This window comes from Sabethes cyaneus, chromosome 2 (assembly GCF_943734655.1).
Source record: "Sabethes cyaneus chromosome 2, idSabCyanKW18_F2, whole genome shotgun sequence".
NCBI lineage: Eukaryota > Metazoa > Arthropoda > Insecta > Diptera > Culicidae > Sabethes > Sabethes cyaneus.
The window spans coordinates 192,342,367-192,366,530 of NC_071354.1; the positions used below are offsets into that span (position 1 = coordinate 192,342,367).

General features: G+C 39.2%; 1 protein-coding gene across 1 annotated transcript in view; it reads left to right on the forward strand.

The window, feature by feature from the left end:
• Positions 1-1,737: 1,737 nt before the first annotated feature.
• Positions 1,738-24,164, forward strand: part of LOC128734771 (terminal nucleotidyltransferase 5C-like) — a 210,573-nt gene continuing 188,146 nt past the window's right edge. Inside the window, exon 1 of the mRNA XM_053829114.1 lies at positions 1,738-3,529. Coding sequence (XP_053685089.1) covers positions 3,494-3,529 — 36 coding nt within the window. The 5' untranslated portion in view covers positions 1,738-3,493. The remainder of the gene's footprint in view (positions 3,530-24,164) is intronic.

Genomic DNA, 24,164 nt, shown 5'->3' on the forward strand with positions numbered 1-24,164 from the left:
ATTTGCTTGATTAGTTCTCGAGTTATGAGGAAATTTGTATGGAAGACCCCCCCCCCCTCTTAAAGGGGAGAGGAATTATAATTCCCCTAATAAAGAGGGGAGGGGTCTCAATTTACCATAGAATAAATTTTTATCACCGGAAACACCTACATGCCAAATTTTGTTCTATTTGCTTGATTAGTTCTCGGGTTATGCAGCAATTTGTGTTTCATTTGTATGGGAGCCCCTCCTCTCTTAGTGGGGGGAGGGGTCTCTAACCATCACTAAAACCTTTCCTGGCCCCAAAAACCTCTACATGCAAATTTTCACGCCGATTGGTTCAGTAGTTTTCGATTCTATAAGGAACATACGAACAGACAGACAGAAATCCTTGTTTATAGGTATAGATTTATAATACTTTTCGGCCTGCTTGAAACTATTCTGATTCTCTGGGGAGAAGTTTTGAATAAAATGATGCTTTCTTGCGAGTTACTCGGGGTCAAATTAGAGTATTTTTATAGTAAAAGTTCTATAGGTCCTAAACAAGCAAAGATAGAGGTATACTATATTCAGCAATGTTGTGTATTTGTACTATTTATAAAACTTTGTAAAACAGGAAAAAGTTATACAGCAACTAAAAAAACAGCTAAAATAGAAAAACTGATTTTAACGATTTTTCATTTATGAGATAGGATTTTTCTATTTTTGCCGAAGAGATAGAAGGTCTTCAACGAAATTTCTTCTAATAATATGGTGTGAAACTTTGCAGAACACATCAATGTGTTATATTGAAACTGAAGAAAAATAAATTTCTTATTGCACTTTTAGGAAGATTAATCAAAATTTGAATTCTGCTGGATGATAGAACTTTTAATTTTAAGAAACTATTCCAAAGGTTTCATAAACCTAAAACCAAGTTTTCCCGCTCAAAGCTAATGCGCACCAAAAAAGGTTCTGGATCAGTGTACTGTGCCCGGTCCCTTGAGCTTTCGGTTGACCAACTGAGGGTTAAAATTTAATTTTTAGTAGAAGTCTTTGATATTGCAAGGTCTTAACTCTTGAATTATGAAAAAAAAATTTCCCGACTTTATCAGTTTCCCCATTTTGTCAGCCTAAGATTCAACATGGGGCTAACAAAATCGGAACATTACTGTATAGCACATTGAACGTTCTCTAGTTCTACAATTGTCCCATATATAACTTTGTCAAATTTTGCTCAGTTGAGACGGTACTGTCAAATGAATCAGAATTGAGTCAAAGTGATCGAACCATCGCTGAACTTACCTAGAACTAGAAGATACACTTAGTAGTTGATATTGCTGGAAACGTAATAATGCGAAAATGTATGAATTTTAATTGAAACGTGCCTGCTAGCGAGGACAGGATAGCAATTTTAAACAAACGCCATCAAATGGTGTCTTTATTAGTTCTGCAAATTCGCACCAGGAAAGTGGAAGCGTTTTCCGAGTGCGAGCTGCAGAACTAACGGTAGCGAAGCGGCCAGTTGAATTGCATCAACAACTCACGTAGCCACTTCTAAGTGAAGGCAAAACAACCTTTCGCTTGAATAGAACACGGCGTCGCGGCCTCTGCGCTTGCCGGCTGGTGGTGTTGGTTGGTACGGTGGAGCTCACACCGTGACTGACTACGGGAGAATGGGTTACCGTACGGGGCCGCTCACGTGAGCAACCGGAGAGTACCACCGAAGCGCGGTGCCAATCGAACGCGTAGTCGTTGGTTCGTAGTCGCGGCGTCCAGTTCAGAGTCAGTTTGTCAGTATTGTCGAGCGTAATTGGTTGCGTTTTTCTGAATCACCACAATAATAATAATATAAGACACAGCGAACAGCCTTCGGCCTCTGGCAGCAGCAGTACTAACTGCAGTGCATTGAAGGAAGTGGCAGTGCTTGCGAAAACGATTTATAGGAGCCCGGAGGAAGAAAAAGGGAGATCGTTTTCACTGAATACGACAAATCGAAAACGAAGGAAAAAGCAGGACTGGGAAAACAGCGAACGAGTCGAATTATTATATACAGCGTTTGGTCTATTTCGCCTAATCTTTGCCTATCCGCCTAACAACGATCTGCTGTGCATTGTAGTGCTTCTGCTACGACGCAGCGCGACGCAATCACCGAGAAGTGGGATAATTAGGATTTGTACGGTGATTCGGAACGTGAGAGTGTTCGTGATCGTGAAGAAACGGGTTGAGGAAGTTGTCTGTATCAAATCATTCCCCGATCCGGCTGAGCGGGTACGGCAGAAGCGAACCGAGAGCAGAAGTAAACGACGACCGGTTGGAACCCCACTGCCGAGAAGCAGTTGATCCAAAAAAGAACTTGCTGTTCGAAATACGCTGATTAGGAGTTTCATCCAGTTAACCAGCTGGAGAGCGGTTAGTTGTCGTTGTTGTTCCCCGGATCATCGCAGCAACTGCGCGTTCGAGCTTGTTTTGTGAGTCGCGATCTTTGCGTAGGCGTTCATAGAACCGATTCTCGCCCCATGCGAGGCGTTGATTTTATTTCAGTTTCCCTTTTCGTTGGCCAAATTTGGCGATTTTCTCCAGAGTGACAATCAGTTGGCCATTAGTTTAGACATTCATTAGCCGTGGGCAGTGTCAGTGAGATTTGGTCAACATTTGGTGCCGTGTACGCGCGAGTGTCCCTACGTATCGGTGTGTCACAGTTGTGTGCAGTACGAAACGAACCATCTTACTTGACGACGAAGTAGGCCCCGCCATCGTGACCTTCATGACCGTGTGTGCGCATTGCACTACTGACTACATTTTCGTGAATGATCGTGACTATTGTTGATCGCACGGAAGGCGGTTGATTATTTCGTGTGTCGGAAAAGTTTTTTTTTTTGGTGAATTCGAAAGTTTGCTTTTACGCACTACACTACAGTACAAGTGATAACAATACGAATCCATTAGCTAGAGCTGAAGAGCAGGTGCTGCTCGAGTTGCTTTTCCTCTTAGAAAAGGGAGCCAATAGCCAAGTGGGAAAATATCATCGAAAGCTCGTTGAAATTTTGTTCGTTTCGTGGAAGCAGAAGAAGAAAAGCATACATATTTTGTATGTACAAATATATCGTGCTCGCGAGAAGTAAATTTGTAGCTAGTATCGCACAGCATTTCTGGTTTTTCTCTCTTGATTCACAATAAAACGTAGTCACCGTGGTATTCGTCGTCACCGCGCCGTCATTGTCGTAATCGTTGCCGCAGCTACCACCGCGCCCCGTTCGCCGTCGTTGCTGTCTGCGACTTTACCGCGCCCTCCTGGGCTCTATACGTATACAGTGAGAAGAAGTGAGGTCGCTCGAAAGCACCGAAGAAAACAGATTCAATAGCGCGAAATCAAAATCGAGAAGAGAAGAATAAATAGTACCCATAAAACGTCGAAGTTCATCTCTGTGTGTGCAATAACCAACGCTAGCGCCCGCCCGCGTCACCCCGTTCGGGTCACTAAAAGTTGTGTTCTTATTTTTCCTGTGGATCGGATCATCGAAAATTTGTTTTCATGATATCTGCTTGGATAAATCCCTACAATGAGAAGGTGCGTGGCAAATCGTTTTATGTTTACCATCCATTTCAGATTGTTTACTGTTTTTGATCTTTTTCCGGCTGTGCGGCTTGGCAGTCGGACAGCTATTGCTCGTGGCGTGAAAAAAATTGAACTTTCTAGATTCGAATGGTCTCTAATGTGTAGATTGTTAGTGTCAATTTCGACACTTGGCTGGACTGGTTTTATCATCTGAGACTGCCAGATGTGGCCACGGTGTTTTTCCAGGAACAACCATTCATCGGGAGTTGACAAAAAACGTGCCAGTCATCTGCGATGTTTGCATGTGATTGTGTGTGTTGGTTGACCATTGGTGTAAAGGCAGTTAGAACATGACAATTTACTGTTTTTTTTTGTTCTAGCTACACACATTGATTTGAATTTATGTACTCTACAGAGACAATAGACTAGTCTGTAGTGTACTCTCGTCGGTTTTTTTCCACAATAGTTCAAAATAATGGACGCAGTGGTTCAGTACCCAACAGAAAAGGAGGAAAAAATCGGATTTACATTTTTGAACAAAATAACGGATCTATATGGCTTATATTATACAGTAATGTTCCGATTTTGTTAGCCCTATGTTGAATTTTGGGCTGACAAAATGGGAAAACCGACAAAATCGAGAAAAAAAATTTTCGAATTTTTTTTCTAAATTCGTGACTTAAGACCTTGCAATATCGAAGACTTCTACTAAAATTAAATTTTAACCCTTAATTAATCAACCGAAAGCTCAATGAACCAGGCACAGCACACTGGTCCAGAACCTTTTTTGGTGCGCATTAGCTTTCAGCGGGAAAACTTGTTTTTAGGTTTATGGAATCTTTGGAATAGTTTCTTAAAATTAAAAGTTCTATCGTCCAGCGGAATTTAAATATTGATTAATCCCTCTAAAAGTGCAATAAAATTTTTATTTTTCTTCAGTTTCAATATAACACATTGATGTGTTCTGCAAAGTTTTACAGCATATTATTACAAGAAATTTTGCTGAAGACAATAACCTTCTATCTCTTCAGAAAAGATAGAAAAATCTTATTTCTCAAAAATGAAAAATCGTTAAAATCAGTTTTCCTATTTTAGCTGTTTTTGTAGTTGTTGTATGATTTTTTCTTGTGTTGAAAAGTTGTACAAATAGTAAAAATACACAACATTGCTGAATATAGTATACGTCTATCTTTGCTTGTTTAGGAACTATAGAACTTTTACTATAAAAATACCCTAGTTTTGACTCCCAATTTCTCGCAAGAAGACATCATTTTATTCAAAAACCCTCCCCAGAGAATCAGAATAGTTTCAAGTAGGCTGAAAAGTATTATAAATCATGTTTAAAAGCACAAAAGTTAAGCAAAATTTATAGGCTGACAAAATCGGGATAAAAAGCTAATAAAATCGGGGGTAGACAAAATCGGGAGCTGACAAAATCGGGAGCTAACAAAACCGTTAATACGTACCTTCGATAATACGTACATTTTCTAACAATATATTTTTTTATTTCAACCTAGAGACCAGAATATTATCTAAATGATCAAAGCAAAGCGGGTATTAGGTGTCCGCGATATCGTCCCTGGCTAAATGTTATACAATCCTAAAAATCTATACCTATAAAGAAGGATTTCTGTCTGTCTGTCTGTCTGTCTGTCTGTCTGTCTGTCTGTCTGTCTGTCTGTCTGTCCTGTGTTCCTTATAGAATCAAAAACTACTGAACCAATCGGCGTGAAAATTTGCATGTAGAGGTTTTTGGGGCCAGGAAAGGTTTTAGTGATGGTTAGAGACCCCTCCCCCCACTAAGAGGGGGGGCTCCCATACAAATGAAACACAAATTTCTGCATAACTCGAGAACTAATCAAGCAAATAGAACCAAATTTGGCATGTGGGTGTTTTCGGTGACAAGAATTTATTCTAGGGTAATTTGAGACCCCTCCCCTCTTTATAAGGGGAATTATAACTCCTCTCCCCTTTAAGAGGGGGGGTTTCCATACAAATTTCCTCATAACTCAAGAACTAATCAAGCAAATGGAACCAAATTTGGCATGTGAAGGTTTTCGAGGGCAAGAAAATTTTCTATGTTGAATTAGGACCCCTCCTCACTTTAAGAGGGGGGGCTCCTGTACAAATGAAATACCAATTTCCTCATAACTCGAGAACTAATCAAGCAAATGGAACCAAATTTGGCATGTGTGTGTTTTTGAAGACAAATTTTTTTTCTATGATGAATTGGGACCCCTCCCCACTTTAAGAGGGGGGGGGGCTCCTATACAAACGAAATACAAATTTCCTTATAACTCGAGAGCTAATCCAGCAAATGGAACCAAATTTGGCATGTAGGTGTTTTTGGAGGCAAGAATGTTTTCTATGATGAATAAGAACCTCTCCCCACTTTAGGAGGGGGGGCTCCTATACAAATGAAATACAAATTTCCTCATAACTCGAGAACTAATCAAGCAAATAGAACCAAATTTGGCATGTGGGAGTTTTCGGTGACAAGAATTTATTCTATGGTAAATTGAGACCCCTCCCTCTTTATAAGGGGAATTGTAACTCCTCTCCCCTTTAAGAGGGGGGGCTTCCATACAAATTTCCTCATAACTCGAGAACTAATCAAGCAAATGGAACCAACTTTGGCATGTGAAGGTTTTCGAGGGCAAGAAAATTTTCTACGGTGAATTAGGACCCCTCCCCACTCTAAGAGGGGGGGCTCCTGTACAAATGAAATACAAATTTCCTCCTAACTCGAGAACTAATCAAGCAAATAGAAAAACATTTGGCATGTGGGTGTTTTTTTTGGTGACAAGAATTTATTCTATGGTGAATTGAGACCCCTCCCCTCTTTATAAGAGGAATTATAACTCCTCTCCCCTTTAAGAGTGGGGACTTCCATACAAATTTCCTCATAACTCGAGAAGTAATCAAGCAAATGCAACCAAATTTGGCATGTGAAGGTTTTCGAGAGCAAGAAACTTTTCTATGGTGAATAAGGACCCCTCCCCACTTTAAGAGGAGGGGCTCCTGTACAAATGAAATACAAATTTCCTCATAACTCGAGAACTAATCAAGCGAATTGAACCAAATTGGGCATGTGTGTGTTTTTGGACACAATTTTTTTTTCAATGATGAATTGGGACCCCTCCCCACTTTAGGAGGGGGGGTCCTATACAAACGAAATACAAATTTCCTCATAACTCGAGAACTAATCCAGCAAATGGAACCAAATTTGGCGTGTAGGTGTTTTTGGAGGCAAGAATTTTTTCTGTGATGAATTAGGACCTCTTCCCACATTAGGAGGGGGGCTCCAATACAAATGAAATACAAATTTCCCCATAACTCGAGAACTAATCAAGCAAATAGAACCAAATTCGGCATGTGGAGGTTTTTGGAGGCAAAAATATTTTCTACGGTGAATTAGGATCCTTCCACACTTCAAGAGGGGGGGCTTCTACACAAATGAAATACAAATTTCCTCATAATTCGAGAACTAATCAAGCAAATGGAACCATATTTGGCATGTGGGTGTTTTTGGAGGCAACCATTTTTCCCATGATGAATTAGGACTTCTTACCTTTTTAGGAAGGGGGGGAGGGCTCCCATTCAAACGAAATACAAATTTGCTCATAACTTTAGAACTAATGAAGCAAATGGAACCAAATTTGGCATGTGAGAGTTTTAGATGGCAGAATTTTTTTTCTGTGGTGTATTACGACCCCTTTCCCTTTTAAGAGGGTGGGCTCCCATACAAATGAAATACAAATTTCCTTATAATTTGAGTACTAATCAAGCAAATGGAACCAAATTTAGCATGTAGGAGATTTTTGAGTCTTGAATTTATTTTATGATAGTTAGAGACCTCTCACCCCTGTGGTAGGGGGATATGGACTCTCATACAAATAAAACAGAAATTTTTGCGAAACTCAAAAACTAATCCAACTCGAGAAATTCGAGACTCTTCCATAAAACATTAATCAATAACAAGACCACAAAAACTATCTATAGTAACACTAGATCATTCAGGACGAGCGGTCGCGAGTGTTGCCGGTGACCCGCCGTCGGAAGCGCCGCCCACTGGGGGGCTTGCAAAACTCGAGAAGTGACAAAGATCATCCGAGATTCATGATTTATGTACACCACAGGTTAATTTGTGGCAATACGAAGTTTGTCGGGTCAGCTAGTATCAATATAAAAGATACTATTTTCTGGATTGCTCAGGCATAGGATTCTGTTCTAAGATAACAAAATCCTAGTGCATACTTTATAACCCTGATGAAGATGATCTGCCCTTGTGTATACTTCGAGATAAACTGCCCAATATTTTTCAAAAAAAAAAAAAAATCGTACCTCGAACTCAAGAAGAAAAAGGTGAATATTACGAATTGCTGAAAGACGATAATATTGTGTAGAAAGAGTTCTTAACCCCGAACAAAAGATTTTATAACGACAAGGTGGCTGGTAACGGATTGAATTTAGTATTAACGTATGCAGAAGAAAATGGTTGGCTATTGAGCTCTCAGTTTAGGTTGCATCAGCATAGAGTACAGGACAATTACGGGGCTGGTGAAACGATCCGACTGACTCCAGAAGCACCGCCCAGCCGAGATTTGAACATACGGCGACTGGCTTGTTAGATTAGCATCGTACCTCGAAATTAACTGGGCGGACACAATTTACATGCACATTTAAACAAATATGCGTCCAACAATTTGAAGAAGAATTTCGCAAATATTAAGGGCGTCTGGTCGGCTGGTTAAAGACAATACTTTATCAGTAGCTTGAACAAAAGGGACAAACAGCAAACACTTAAGAAATAGTGTGACATGATTAGATTGGCATGTGTTGCATACAATATGTATTGCATACAACAGTGTGACTCTTTCGCAAGCAACAGCATGGTTGTCATGAAACATTTCCATGATCCATGATAAACCGCTACGATATCTTGTTGTTGTCCTAACATTCACGCAATAGTGACAAACTTTTATCATATATTGTCCCAACACTTTGAAGAAGGGACAATATCATCGTCTGTTTCGCGTTAGTGATTTTTGATTCTCCCATAATTTATGGGACAGGCTAACCAGATCAACGCCATTTACATCGATCTGAAAGCAGCATTCAGAAGCAACATTGTTGTTTTGCTAGCCAAGCTAGATAAATTGGGAGTTTCAATTAGCTTGCTTTCCTTGCTTAAGTCAATCGTAAAAACGCCATTAAATTGGGCCCTACTTAGGCAAGATGGTTCAAGATTTGTTCGGGAGTTCCACAAGGTAGCATTTTAGGGTCCTTTGCTATTCTCGTAATTGTTCGTAAACGACGTCATTCGACTGTTGCTTCGTGGAACAAGGCTTTGCTACGTTGATGATATCGCATTTTTTTTGCCAATTGTAAAACCTTAACGGTCTGCGGTTTCAAAAATTGATCGGTTTGTTTGCGAAATGATGCAATTCTAATCGTATGCCAATCAGCATTCAGAAATGCACTGTTGTCAGTTTTACCTGTAAAAAGCAGTTTCTGGTGATTTACTGCTTTAACGATTCTTCACTGCAGTGAAGTATCTGGGCATTTCTGCTAGATAGTCAAATGTCGTTTAGACCCAAGTTTATTACCCAAGCAACAATGTGAGTTTTATTGTACTCTTATGGCGGTTTTCATGACCAATTTTGGTCTTAAATGCCATCATAAGACTTACTACAAGTTATTACAGTCTATAACAGCGGTTCCCAACCTTTTTTCGGTTCGCGTACCCCCTGACGGATTTCCCTATACTATTCTGAAGCGAACTAAAGTTTTGGCGTACCCCTGGGGGTTCGCGAACCCCCATTTGGGAACCGCTGGTCTATAAGACTGTTTAAAAGATACTGGGTTTTTGTGCCAGTTGAAGTAAGTATATGAGGCTCACTCCGCGTGATTTTTCCCAGTCTAAGCACACTTCTCTAAGACTTAAAGTCGGATGACGGAAATAAATAAATATAAACGCTAACATCTCTTGGTAAGGTATTAAGGTGGATGCAAAAACTACAAAGTATACAGCCGTAAAGCAGAGACAAACAGACATAATACTGTGTCTTCCATTCTTCGCACCGATTAAACCGTCATTTCAAATTTGGGCATAGTTGGGAATGTTTCCGTTTCGGTCAAAGTGGCGCTTTTTAACGAAAGAAGGGAAATGCCCCATAAAAAATACTTGCTAGTTCGAGGGATACTCCTGTTGCTATTTGATATTTGGGAATGTCGATCATAGATGGTGCTAGTGTTCATGGAAAATGTGTGGTACGATAATTTTTGTTGATTTTTCTTCCAAGTGTTATGTCTGTGCCTAAGGGTTGTACGAAAGGGTGTCGTATAGGACTATATCAAATCATTAGATCAAAGGCTAATGTAAACTGCATTTCTGGCATATATATGTTTAGAAGAATCTGTGAGTGCCATTGTTTGAGTAAATGTTTAAAAGATAAGAGTGAAATATTCAGGCTGAATTCTTCATTGAATGCAATGGTGGGGTGGCTTTAAAAATACGTGGACGGGTGTTCATCAGTACAACGCCTGCAACAATTGATACATAGAGATTTCTTTTAAAAATCACTTGTGTGCATCATAAAGGTTAAAATAGTAATAAATGACCAGACTATAGATTATTGTATTAAATATGATTATGCGTAGCTTGACATGTTTCAATAACCATACTTTAACTCGCTTGTGGCCTTCAAAAGGGCCATTGGTTACAAATAACATTAAAGCTAAAGCACATTCATCGCAAATATACGTCGTATACGTATAAATACGTCATTCGAATGTCCTTCTCTTTTGACATGAATGGCAAAAAAGTAGGTACATAAGTTAGCGGCGTCGATTCACTATATCTTGCTCCGAGAAGGTTGCACTAGTTTACTTTCACAACTTACTGCTTGTTACATAGCAAAAAATATGGCACATTTGCAAAAATTTCTGTTTTATTTGTATGAGAGTCATTATCCTCCCACCACATGGGTGGGTGAGGGGTCTCAAACCATCATAAAGTAAATTCATGCCTCCAAAAACCCCCTCATGCCAAATTTGGTTCCATTTGCTTGATTAGTTCTCGAGTTATGAGGAAATTTGAATTTCATTTGTTTGGGAGCCTCCCCCCCCTTTAGAAGGGAAAGGAGTCTCAGTACGCCATAGAAAATAATCTCACTTCCAAAAATTCCCACAAGCTAAATTTGGTTTCTTTTGCTTGATTAGTTCTCGAGTTATGAGGAAATTTGTATTTTATTTGTATGGGAGCCCCCGTTCTAAAGAGGGGAGGGGTTTCAATTCACCACAGAAAAAATTCTTGCCTTCTGAAACCCCCACATGCCAAATTTAGTTCCATTTGCTTGGTTAGTTCTAGAGTTTTGAGGAAATTTGTATTTCATTTGTATAGGAGCCCCCCTCTTACGGCCTCCGTAAAATTGCTCTCTTACCTCCTCCATAAAATTGCTGGTCATTTTATCTATCCGACGACGTTTAAATTGTTCAGTTTCGTCCAGTAGTTTACTAGTTATTACCATTTGAAATCTTTCATTCAGACGTTACACTTCTATTTTCGTTTTTACAAAGTACTACCCAGTCCCAGTATAGTAAACAAATACGTAGTCCATCTTCAAAAAGAAAGATGACAGTTTGAAAATTCGCAAAATTTGTCAAACAGATCTACAAAATAGGAAACATAATTGTCGGTACAAACTCTAGCTGATGTGACCATTACAATTGAGTAATCAAAACGACATAATCACAGTGTATTCTTATTGCAAATGTTGTTTCGTATTTACTCTCTTTTGTGTGCTGCTTCGGTCTTGAAAAAAGAAAAGAAAACGTATGTTGTGAACATTGAAATAAATAAAAATAACAGAATAGAAAGTTTCACTTTTTCTTTGTTCATTTGGTTCAGTTTATTTGTATTCAATTTATTGCAACTAATTACTGGTTTCCGCAAGGCTTGATGGAAGTCGTGTTCTTCTTTATTAGTCCATTATACCGTGGTACCGTGGAAGCTAAGAATACCAGCGCAAATAGGGCTAATATTAAATACGCAGTACTAATAAACATTTTTAATTAATATAGGTGATTGGCTATGGGTCTACCTTAGAGACGATTGAACCGACATATGAGTTTTTATGGCTTCCAAAATTGGACGCTCTTAATGGATTTGTTAAACAACTAATGACAGTACCCACTATACTAGTGGTATTAGCGTCTAATTGCAAGTGAGCGGTTATGTGTTTTAACAACCTGATAGAAATCCGCTCTAATCCTCAAGTAATAAAATTTAAATAGCACAACAGCCGCGCTTCATTGTGAGCAAAAAACCAAATGGCTTTAATATTTCACACCAAATTAAGTCCCAGTTTGGGGGTGACTCATTAAGCTTCTTTTGTTTGGACCAATTATCTATGCAACCTGTTTTTGTCGCTGACACCGGCTTCAGGCTACGTGACTCACATGATTAAAATGTTAGCCTGAACGATGTTCGAGCTTCTATTTGACGGCAATGTTTAATTTTCTTTGAGAATAAAACATTTCAACATTTCCATCTTCCATGATACATGCGGATTTGACTGGTAGCTTCGTTTTGAAATGGTTCTAATTAATGTATAATTCCATTTTATGTAACATGTAGTCCTATTTGAGCAAAAACCGAAAACATCAATACATTTCAAAAATCCCAATCTACTTTTAGGCATATCATGCTTCCTCCGAGTGAACGCCAGTTGTGCACCAAAACATAAATAATAACCTGACAGCTGGTTCAACTTTTTTCCCAAATCATCATCCACCGATAAAAAGAAAATTAAGTCAACTATCTCACGCGAACATGCGACAAAGCATGACTCTCGAAAAACCCAACGGAACCGATCCGCCGCGCCGTGCCGGCCACCGGACGGCGTTGTCTCGGTGTCATATCCGTTTCGCTACGTCATTTCCAATCCAATCGGCTGTAACGAATGTGCAATCGTGTCCGCGTGAGGTACCGTGTAGGTATATTTGACATGGCCCCAATTGTCGTCGTTGGTTGGTGGTTCATTGCTTCACACCGACGACCGCCGCGCACACAATAATTCACCGAATAGCTGATTTTTTTTCACACATGTGCGAACCATATTTAGTCAAATTTTCAACTCCATCGATTAATAGGCATCCTCTTGGGCTCTCCCCCCCCCTCCCCAATTGGCACTGACAATAAGGCATTTGATTAGCGAAACATACGTCAGTGTCCGACCGACCAACCAACCGACACCGGTGACCGGTGTCGCTCCGCGGTCCGCAATCGGACAGTTCGACCGGCAGTTACAATATTTTTCATGCCTTCACAACAACAACAACAACAAAAAAAACTATACGATTGCTTTCGCAACGACCGACACACGGACACGATCGGTGATGGGCCTAGGTAGAGGACGCCTGCTGTGCTGTGGTGTTTGGAGAAGCGCGTCAGAGAAAAAAATAATCAACCGAAGAGAGAAATAAAACTAACCGTTGGCCGGCATTGCTGAAATTCGTGTGTTCAGCCAGCCATTGAATTCGGACGAACAACGGCCGGCTTCGATTAGATTTGAGGATCGATTGGGAAGAGGGCAGCACTGCTGCCGCAACGCGGCAAATTCGTTGTTTGCGAACCGTTTTTGTCTTATATACTGTAAAGAGCTTATGGGCACACAACGCTACCGACTGACTGCGGTGTCGGATATGGGCGGCAAGGTGTGGGGACCACTCACATACGGTAATGGAGACGCGATAATTTCACTTGAAAAATTAGAAAATTGCGTTTTCCTTTGGCTAAACCTCGGCTCGCTGATGATGGTCGGCGCTGCGCTGGGGCGCTGTACGGTTTTATAGCTCTGTCAAAATTGAACCGGAGGATCCCCCTCCCCGCCCCTGCCGGCCGTCAGCTATGCCCGAGAATGTAAATGGTAACGTGTATTGTGTGTGCACGTAGGGGGCGCCAACGGTGGCGATCCGGTGCAACGAAAGTGAAAACTATGGTCACGGAACCATGGGGCGGGTCCGCCGGCCCGGAGGAAACATGTACTGCTGTCGAGGGGGGTTTTGCGTGCATGACTTACTCCGACTTGACTGGACTGTGCACAGACACAGATGGATGGACGCTGGCTGGGCTGGTAGTGGCCGGTGGAAAACTGAAAGTGTTGCACTATTGGCTACAGTGATGAATGAAGGAAGCGTGAACTTTGTCTTGTCTGAAAGGAGCGTTGTTCGTTCTGAAGCAGTTATCAGCCGGTAATCGCATGATAGTGTGCATGATGTTTGTTGATTTTGCCAGGTGTATAAGAAACTGTTAGGTGATTATAAGCAGCAAACTATGTATTCTGTTGAAATTTCGCTATAAGCTTCAACAAGAACTATAAGCTGTTGTTGGTTTATAACCTCGTAACTGGCATGGAGTACACAAAAGAGCAAGTTTACTACATTACTTTCTAGCTACACTTTAACGAAGGTAAATAAAAATCTGGCCAAGCCTTTAAAATACATCCAAGGAGCCGTAGAACCAATCAGCTCGAGTCGGATTGGACGAATAGGCGTTTGTTTCTTAGCGAAAAGTTAACGATTTTCATGCTTTTGGAAGAACAATAAAGTCTGTTTGATCACCTTTGAATTGCCTTCTCGGTCGAAAGTTTTGTTAGCAAGCTATGTACAAAGTGAAAATGTAATGTTAGAGTGAGTCAATTAACAGATCAACACAAGAGGTAAGTATTATATTCGCATTCGAGGGGCGAATCAGCCGCAGGCTGAAAACCTCTTAAATAAAGTATAATAGTAATAATAATAATTCGCACTCTGGAGATTATTTTTTTATTGATTTCTAACCGCACCAAAGCAAACTTCAACGTCAGAATAGAAAAATATAAATGAGAAAAAATTGGAAAAAAATTCCTTTGACTTGTACTTTCCACTATATCTGATAATGTTGTAGTAAAAGGCTTTTTTTGCGATTTTGTCTCGTTTATTCGTCTGATGTGTTCAAAATAGACCAGTAAGTTGTATGATGAACGTAAGCACAGCACTCTGATAATTCTCATAATCATAACGGAGTCAAGGTTTTCATGCTCAAATTGAACAGAAACTTTCGAATATTAATGCCATCTGGCGACAAGCTCATCGAACTTTTTCCGCCGATCGTAAGATCTTAGTGTACTGATCAACTTTGTTGAAAACAGCAACTTTCTTTATTGTACCGAGATGAAATACTACAGCACGAGTAACCGTAGGTTGATGACTGATATTCTTTCCATTAAAAAGAAGGTTTTTTACGCGCAAAGGAAATCGCAAAGCATTTTGATACACTTAATTACTTTACTTTTTCGACGACAATCCGCTTGTCGAATCCATGCCGAATTCAGGAGCCGTTTCCACATTACTCGGTCTTGAGCTGCCGCTCGCCAGTCGCCCCTTACATCCGCTGTTCTAGCATCCTCGTCAACAGCGCTCATCCAACGGGTATGGGGTCTGCCTCCAAGTTGTCGGCCTCTGTCGGGTTTTCTGCTAAATATTGTTTTCGCTGGTCTCTCATCCGGCATCCTTGTTACGTGGCCAGCCCATTGTAGCCTGCCGTGTTTTAATCGCTTCACAATATCCGCATCTTTATATACTTGGTAGATTTCATGATTCATTCGCCTGCGCCACACTCCTCCGTCTAATACGCCGCCAAGAATTGATCAGTGCTCAATGACAAATTGATTGTTTTCGTTTTCTTCTTCTTTCCTTCTTCTATTTGATACAGAAAATTCAAATAGCACCATTTAAATCAAGTTAGCATGCTCGGGTTTGCGAGTGGTTTGAAATTTCATCGCAAATAAATACTTCCCCTGTTTTATTCAATCAAGCTAGCCCGGTTCACAGTGACAGTTCTTACCCGGTTTCACTCGACAGTTCGATGCACAAAAACAATCCCAGCTGCATCCCAAGTAACAATTCAAAGCCGCTTGGTTTTACTTGAATTTTATAAAGGTTTTATCGCGGTATGAATCATAACCACTGGATTTATTGTGGTATTGCGCAATACCAAGAGGATACGAGTGCAAACACACTTATAGCTAGCTAGAAAACCATAATAAAACTGTTAATAAAGCGAATTTATTGTGGTTGCTTATATTACCACAATAAAGCTTGTTGGCTGCACCACGTCTCCTATAAACTTACCATAAGTGTGGCGTAGCAACACAAAATGGCGCACCAATCAAAATTGATCTTATCGCGGTTACTTGTCAAACCGCAATAAATCTGTTAGCTTTATAGAGCTATTAAAATGGTAACACTCTAACCAAACAGTTTTTTTGCTGCTACTATGAAGAATACCAAAGTTCAACACCAAAATTATTTTTTTATGCGAAGCCATATTGCCATATTTTAGTATTTTGTTTAGCTCGAAAACAACGATTCATCAAAGCAAAGTGTTTTGCAGAAAGAAGGTCATTATCAATCGGGTTTCCTGTCATAGGAAGCAACTAAAATGATTTTGCTAGAAATTGAGATTGACTAACTGAATATTTTCAGTTTGTTAAAACAACCAGTTTTCGAAAATTGCTAAATTTCAGTTGCGCGCTGATTTTATCGACCTATCATATCAAAATGCACGATGAAATTAAATGCGCACATAGTGCAAACCAACGATATTGCTTAAAATTGAATAAATATTCTATGGGATATTTTATTCTGGTTGCTATATACCAAATCGTTCAGAATGATCTGTCAGTAAAACTAAAGCTTTTCTGTTCACGAATATATTTTCAAGTTGACAAACCTAGCGAACTTATCTGGCGTTTGCTATAAAAGCGAAAAGCGAAAAACAAAAAGCGAAAAGCGAAAAGCTTTTTTAAATTATGGCGATGGCTGTCAAGCAGCGAAAGCTTAATCGGTTTTATTGCTGCTTTTAGCAGAGCGTGATACGTCTACTTGAGTTTATAACGTGATTCTTATAGCGGTTATGAAAACATTCTGAGGAGTGGGCCACTTGGTCAGAAAGCAGTTTTATAGCGGTCATCAGAAAGTTCTGGTGGAGCTCTTAGTTTTATTAGCGGTTTTATGAAATTGGTCATGAAAACCGCTATACGAACGTAATAAAACTTGGAATTGTTACTTGGGATGTGTGTGTCATCATGACTTAAGTCTTACTTGACGTAGTTTCATTTTCGTATTGTACCTCGTTCGGTGTGCACGTACCAAAGTTTGAGTTACGGTCGTTGATAATAAATAAATTCCGAAATGATGCTACATGCGGCACTATTTTTCGTGACCTCAAACATCACGGCATAAAAAGAGGATTTGTATACTATACACTAAAAAGATTTGTCGAGACGGGATCTGTTGAAAACCGTAAAAAACCCGGAAGAAAATGAAGCGTCCAGAGGTCAAAAAGGTTGTTCGAGAGCGAATTCGTCGCAATTGCGACCGGCATGAAATTTGAAAATTTGAATTTTGAAAATGGATTTGGATAAAAAAAAATTCAAAAAACGTAAATCCCATGGATTAACGGAAGCAACAAAACAAAAACGTCAGGAAAGATGCAAACTGCTGCTCCGTCGGCACGGTGATTTCGTGCTATCAACAAGGTATGGGATAATATTGCAATGGAAGTGGTGCGTGCCGCGTGTAACGACTTCAAAAAGCGTTTGAACCGTGTTATCCAGACAAAAGGCGATTCTATAGAACAGTGTTGGCCAAACTGCGGCCCGCGGGCTGCATGTGGCCCTTTCAGGTGATTCGTGCAGCCCGTGGACTGATTTGAAAGATGATGGACTTAGGAGAAAATTTTTTGATCACATAGGAGTCCCTCAGTTTAATCGTTATGCCTCGTGCATGTTGTGAATCTAAATGCTTTCCGGTTTAAACCTTATGGTGATTCCTAGAAAATGGTTTTTGTTGTCACCTATTTTACATTTTGTTATGCACAGGAATGGCCAGAGTTTATTGCGGCCCGCGGCATTTATGGGCGATCTGATTTGGCCCGCACCATGCCTATGCCTGGGCACCACTGCTATAGAGTAATGAATGTTTGTTGCGTTCTGTATCTATGGGTAAACTTTTAAAAATAAAATTTGAAATAAAGGCTTTATTTACAAAAACATGACTTTGGTTTTAATCGAATACATATGTGTAACACTGTCACAAATAGCGCCGCCTGTAGCACCGTTACGGAATTTATTTATTATCAACGACCGTAACTCAAACATGGTACGTGCACACCGAACGCGACACAATACGAAAATCAAACTACGTCAAGTAAGACTTGAGTCATGATAACACACACACACATGGTCTTAGTTTGATTGTATTAATTGTATATGCGTTGCAAGCATAAAATGATTTTTGTTCGAATACAGTGGTAACCCGATTTTGTCACCCCTGATTTTGTCACTTGTTGACCCGATTTTGTCACCTCCGATTTTGTCACGTTTTTTACCCGATTTTGTCACGCTTTTGATTTATCAAAAGTTTAGTTTGAAAATCATTTTCAAACATGTCAAATGTGTTAAAACACTGTGAAAAGAACTGTATTCAACAAGTTGATTATTGATAACAAGATGATGAGTTGAGTTGACTATCTTACTTTTAGGGAGGTTAATCAAAGTATCGTTCATACCATAAGAAAGAGCTTTTTACGCTGTGAAATTTCTCTGAACATAGTTAACCAGTATAATCAACCATTTCGGCGCAATTAAAAAACGCGTGTTTTCATACCTTTGGGACCAGTGCTGTGAAAAGGTGACAAATGTCCACAGAGAGGTAGAAGGAAGTGCGAAATGTCCTAAAAGTGATCAGAATGAAATATATGGAGTTCGTTTTAAGTTATCTGCAAAGAAATAAAAATTGAAAAAATACCCGATTTTGTCACCCCCGGTTGGTATCCAAATATTTTTGCATTTTATTAGATGGTCCCATATTTAACTATTTCCCTCCAGTTTTATTTATTTTTGTCCAACGTAAACTTTATTGAATGATATACTGGATAAAACTGTGAAACTGAATCGTTCAATGGCAGGTGGGACTCTAAGCCACAAGCATACGCAAATGGTTTTGCAATTAAACTACTGTCGCATCCTTATATTAGATAGTCTTATGTCTAAATTTATCCCTCCGATTGGCTACCATTTTGGAAGCAGTCAAAAACCGCCTAGTTTGCCATTTTTTCAATGGTGTTATCTGATTTCGCCATAAAGTGGTAATTAAACTAATATTTATTGCACAAGATTTTTATAAGAGCGTGATAAGTTCACAAATATTTATTGTCTTCTTAAAGAAGACAAGTTGCGCTTGAATAAAACTTGTTTGAATTACTTAAGGTAACCGAACTTTTTGCGAGATATACATAAACTGTGTCCTTTTAGTATAAACGAAGAAAATGTCAACGAAGTGTCGAGTTCATGGGAATAATCTTCGCTATTTTAATTCAACTGTGCATCATTATTCTGTTATAAGCAGGCTTCTGCCGTGCTCTGAAATTTTTCTCAATTCTCGGTGTTCTACTGGCAAAGCGCAGAAGGCGAATCGAACTGCTCTTTCGCTATCGGATGTTACCTTCTCCGACAAGCGACGAGATTTTGCTTTTACAGTGCTTTTCTGCTTCGCTATGTCCCCGAGTGAGCGTCAGTTTTGTTTCATCTTTTTTTTTCTGCCGGAGCACTACCGAATGCCTGCTCTCAAGGTCACGGAGCATATCATATAATTGCCTGTTCCAAATTCTTTTTGGGATACGGAGCAAATAACATTTTGTCTCCAGTGTGCGAAGAAAAGATTAGCTCTGCATGTAGTTGTGCCCCCTCTGTGCAAGATGAGTGGTTATAAGAGAAAACAGTACCGCCACCCGGGGTGAGATTGTGCCACGGGGGTGAGATTGTGCCAAAAACCAAAAATGTTTATTTGTGAAAATTTATTATATCTATAGAAACTGGTGACCTAAATTCAAAATGATCATGAACATAACATATTTATTCATAACTTAGAATGGAACATAGATAATATTAGCAAACTATTTAGCCTAAACAGGGTTTCAAAGTTCGCGATTAGAAATACTCGGAAATAACGCTTGTAAAAAATGTCCCACATAAACCAACCCAAACATGAAATCGCATCAACATGCTATTTTGAAGGTATATAAACTAATCATTTACAATGTATTGAAAGGTTATTATACGTTGGATAAGTTTTGATTACGAAAATAATATTTTTCGAAACTTTGTACTTTTCGAGCTTTACAGGGGTGAGATTGTGCCAAGTCATAATGATCGATCCAATTTGTGGATTTCACATACACAACAAAAATACGTCAGTATACACCAGTACACTCACATTCTTCACTATTGAGCTCAATATTTTGACAGATTGGATTGCATCATCCATTTTGGAGCAAACAGCATCATAGGTCTGCTAATTAATTTAAACTAATTTTTACTTTTTCTCTGGAAATTTTAGATACTTTGAATAAACACTATAATATAAGACGAATATATTATACCGTGTATAAACAGCTAGTTTTAAGGAGGGGGGAGGGGGGTGCGATAGGCTAGATGTGTTGCGGCCGCGGGTTCTCGAACGAAGTAATGGTTACTTTTGTTAAATGATCAAATAGGTATGCCCCCTAAGGATACACCCCTTCACACATCTCCCTCTTGTTAACCCTAGAAACGCTACTGGCTATATAAAGGCTGTCCATTGACTTCGAATTCATTTTTAGTTATTTCAGACCTTTCCGGGTTATTTTCGTTCATACTCATACATGCGTCGTTTTTGGACGATCCCCTGCCCCTAATAGTCCACTTAGTTGATGAACGGCCCCATATGAACTACTTTATACTGATATTTATGTGTACTGTATATAAACATGCTAATGTTCACTGTTTAGGGTTTTAGCCTAACTTTATGTTTTTGGCATAATGTCACCCCCTAGAAGGGGTGAGATTGTGCCAAAGTTCATGCACTTCCAGTAAAACAAGGTTTCATTGTAACTAAACCATCTCTACGGTAGTTGTTAATTGAATAATTTAGTATATATTGACAGGTGTGAAATCAACTTAGTTCCTAAATTGTGTGTATACTGAGCTAAAGAACAAAAATGTATGCTTTTTTGGCACAATCTCGCCCCGGATGACGGTATTCAGACATTGTTTGATAGTACAAACCGTACTAACGGAGGCCCCACTTTACGTGTCGTGAGTGACCCGTGATTAAGTGACGCTGGCGGCTTAGCGTACTAACCAACAATATGGTATTGTAAGGCATTATTAAAAACAAGTTCTTATAACCCATGACAATTGCGGATCGAAAATTGAAATGGACATTGTTTGTCATAGATTATATAAGGCACTAAGCGACATGCTTAGTCAGTCCGCGCGTATCCCGAAAAAATCTGCGCTGATGGAGAAATTTAAACATACAGTCCACCCGCTCCCAACCGTGCTGTCGAACATTCGGAGAGAGAGCAAACGGTTGAACAGAAAACGAACGCTCTTGGTCGTTGTGAGAAGAAGATTGCCCTGTCTCTGTATGCTGAAGATGAGCAAAATGAAGCCTGGTTGTAAGATGATGTGCAGTATATTTTCTTTGTTTTGTGACTTCATAAACTGGCCAACCTCGTGTTTTTGTCTTGACCTTTTATGAGGTCAGACATTTAAATAATTTTTTAAAGCGGTAGTTTTTTTTAACAATCAACGAAGAAGATAATGAAACAAAGGTATTGATAGTATGCAAACGGAACAGGAAATTAGGTAAGGGAGGGTCATTGAAGCAACGCTTAAGAAGTTGTGTACCATTCCTTTTTAGGCAAGCTGAAGGGTCCAACTCACTTCTCCTCTTACTGGACTTCAGAGGAGCCGTGGGTTCAAATCCTGTTATAATTGGTTTCGATAATAGCTTGCTTCGATCCACGGATCCCCTACCCAGGCTAAAGAGGAACAGTCACAATTTCTTAAGCGTTGTTTCAATAACCCTGCGTTACCTTATTCGTCGCTGTTTTCTCTTCACGCGTTATCTCACTGTGTCTGTTTACTATCAACACCTTTGTTTCATTACTTTCGTGTACGGGGACGGTACACGAAAGTAATGAAACAAAGGTGTTGTTTCCGTCGATTGTAGAAAAAAAACTACCGTCATAAAAAAATCATTGACTATTCCAATGATGGAATGTGGAAATTATTGGACTAATTTTTGTTTAATCCACTTATTGTCAATTTCCTTCAGATTTTGGCGTCCATTTTGATAGATTAGTTGTTTGTGCTAGAATTTTTTTGTAGAATATAGGGTCTTTTTCTAATTCCTGTCGTAATAAGTAAAGCCATTCTAATTTTCATCATTTATTGGATGGATTTAATTAATACTCCAAAAGTTCTTGTGCTGATTTGACTAAAAAACACTTACCTTCCGATCCGTGGACTTTGAAATCACTGAAAAGCGACTGTTAAAGCATATTATTGAAATTACGCAACTGACTTTATTGCTAAAATTCGTCGTACCGTTTTAAAATCCGTACATCAAAATTTTTCATCGTCCAAACTAAAAATCACAACAATGTTTACGAAGCTAACGCGTAAGTATTTGTGTAGAACGACATGACAAATGTTATTCTACAACATTTCTGCAGGTCAGGCAAGTTTTCCTGGCTGTAGAATAACGACAATGCCTTGCGTGAGTTACTTTCATTTATGAATGACGGAAATTAAAACGATTAGTCGACATTGTCTTCTTCGTCGCACGAAAAAACGTAGGAAATGTGGCTGGTAGGACTTCTTTAATGATAAAAAGCATTTAAATAGATCTCAGGTCACTTTAATTGATCGCGTATGATAGACAACTAACTAAAATATTAGGGAATAACTAGTTTTGCTTTGTGTGTCATAAAAATGCTGATATTTTTAATAATTTGTGTTGGATAGGACGGGAATAGGCAATTACGACGATGTAGCAACATACCCTACGGGCTTAAGAGAATATTATGGCAGCATTGCTATGCTAAATCCATATTGCAGAAGAATGCCATGAAGCTTTGTCAAAACTATTGCCAATTGTTGAGTAAGCTGTAAAACGTCATTTTCAAATGGGGATCTAATATCCTTCAAAATTGTTCATAAGATGAAGACACTTACTGAAAATGCAGTTTATGGGTGTTTCTTCAACTCTTCTTCAGGGAAAATCATTATACAACTTGATAGAATCTATGATGCTATGATAAAACTACTAAAAGAAATCAATAAAACCAATTTGCTTTTGGTTTGTTACTTGGGAACGAATGTTTAAATTTTGTACTGTAGCAAACAACAATCAACAATTGAATTTTTTTATTTACTTACGGCGTCGGAGGAGAACAACCTAACTATCATCCCCACATATTTCCGATTGCCACTGTGGTTAATTGTTATTATTGTCAGGTTTATTTTATCATAAATAGGTCCCAAATTATAGTGAAACGTTGTTTTGATTCATTCTTTAGTCGTTATTCAACTGTTTTTCTATACGGTTTAATGGGATTATTTATTTAATCGGTATGTCAATGGTTTCCCTGGAAAATATAATACAGTTAACAAAGGGATAATTTCGAAATACAAATGTTTTTGTCATCTGCGAAAAAGTTGACGTTAATTAGTATCTGAGATCAAATTGAAGTCGAACAATCATGAATCGGATTGGATCATATAGTCCACGGTTTTCGGTTCTTCTTTGCAGATAGTGGAAATTTCTGATAATAAATATGAAATATTGTCGTTATAAATAATGCATACATAAAAGTTTGTTGCGCTAGCCAGGACCACGTTGAGATCACGTATGAGACAGACTCATTGCAACAATTATTGCCCTGTGCTCATGGCTAAATGTGATAGGATTATTTTCATGGTGGAGGGAGATGGCGAAGCATTTTTTGATACTGATGGTAAGCAATTTACCCGAGCACCAATCTTAAGGCACCGCTAGGCATTCCAAACAGTTTACAGAGTTTATTTTACCCACTCTAAAGATTTTTACATTGTATAAAAGGACAGACCGTCAGAGAGGTTGCAGAAGAACAGGTAAACCATTTGCAGTAAAATGAAAGAGTAGTGGTCCAAGGTGGCTGCCGTGCGGAACATTAGAGATATTAGTTAGTTAGTTAGTTAGGTGTACTCACAGAACGGTGAGGAAACTCTTAGTCTCTCAAGCTTTGCAAGTAGAACACGGTGATTAACTTGATTAAACTTAGTTTCAGTTATTTTGTCATCCATTGTTGATCGTATTTTATCTGAATTTCGTTTCTCAGTTAAGTCAGGATTACATAACGTATGACAAAGCTCATTTTTGAAACGAAATTATAACCCTTCCTGTCTGTCTGAGTGAGGAAGCGAAAAATGTTTCGCATAATTTCCAAAATGCATGATAACTTTCGTGTCGTCGGTCGTGTTTCCGTCGTTGTGTGTGACGAACCGTCTCGTCGTCGTCGTCGGTCGATCGTTGAGTGCTGCTTTCAGCAGCAGCACAACGTCTCGCGCGACTCTCGTGTGTTAGACCACAAATGGTCTAAAAATAAATTCTTTTGCCTTTGGCAACAACATGGGTACAACTACTTCACATCACACAGTGTGTGCACTTACCACCGAAACAATCAGCCATTCTATATAGTATGGTGGTGGTTGCTTGTTGTGGTTGTTGT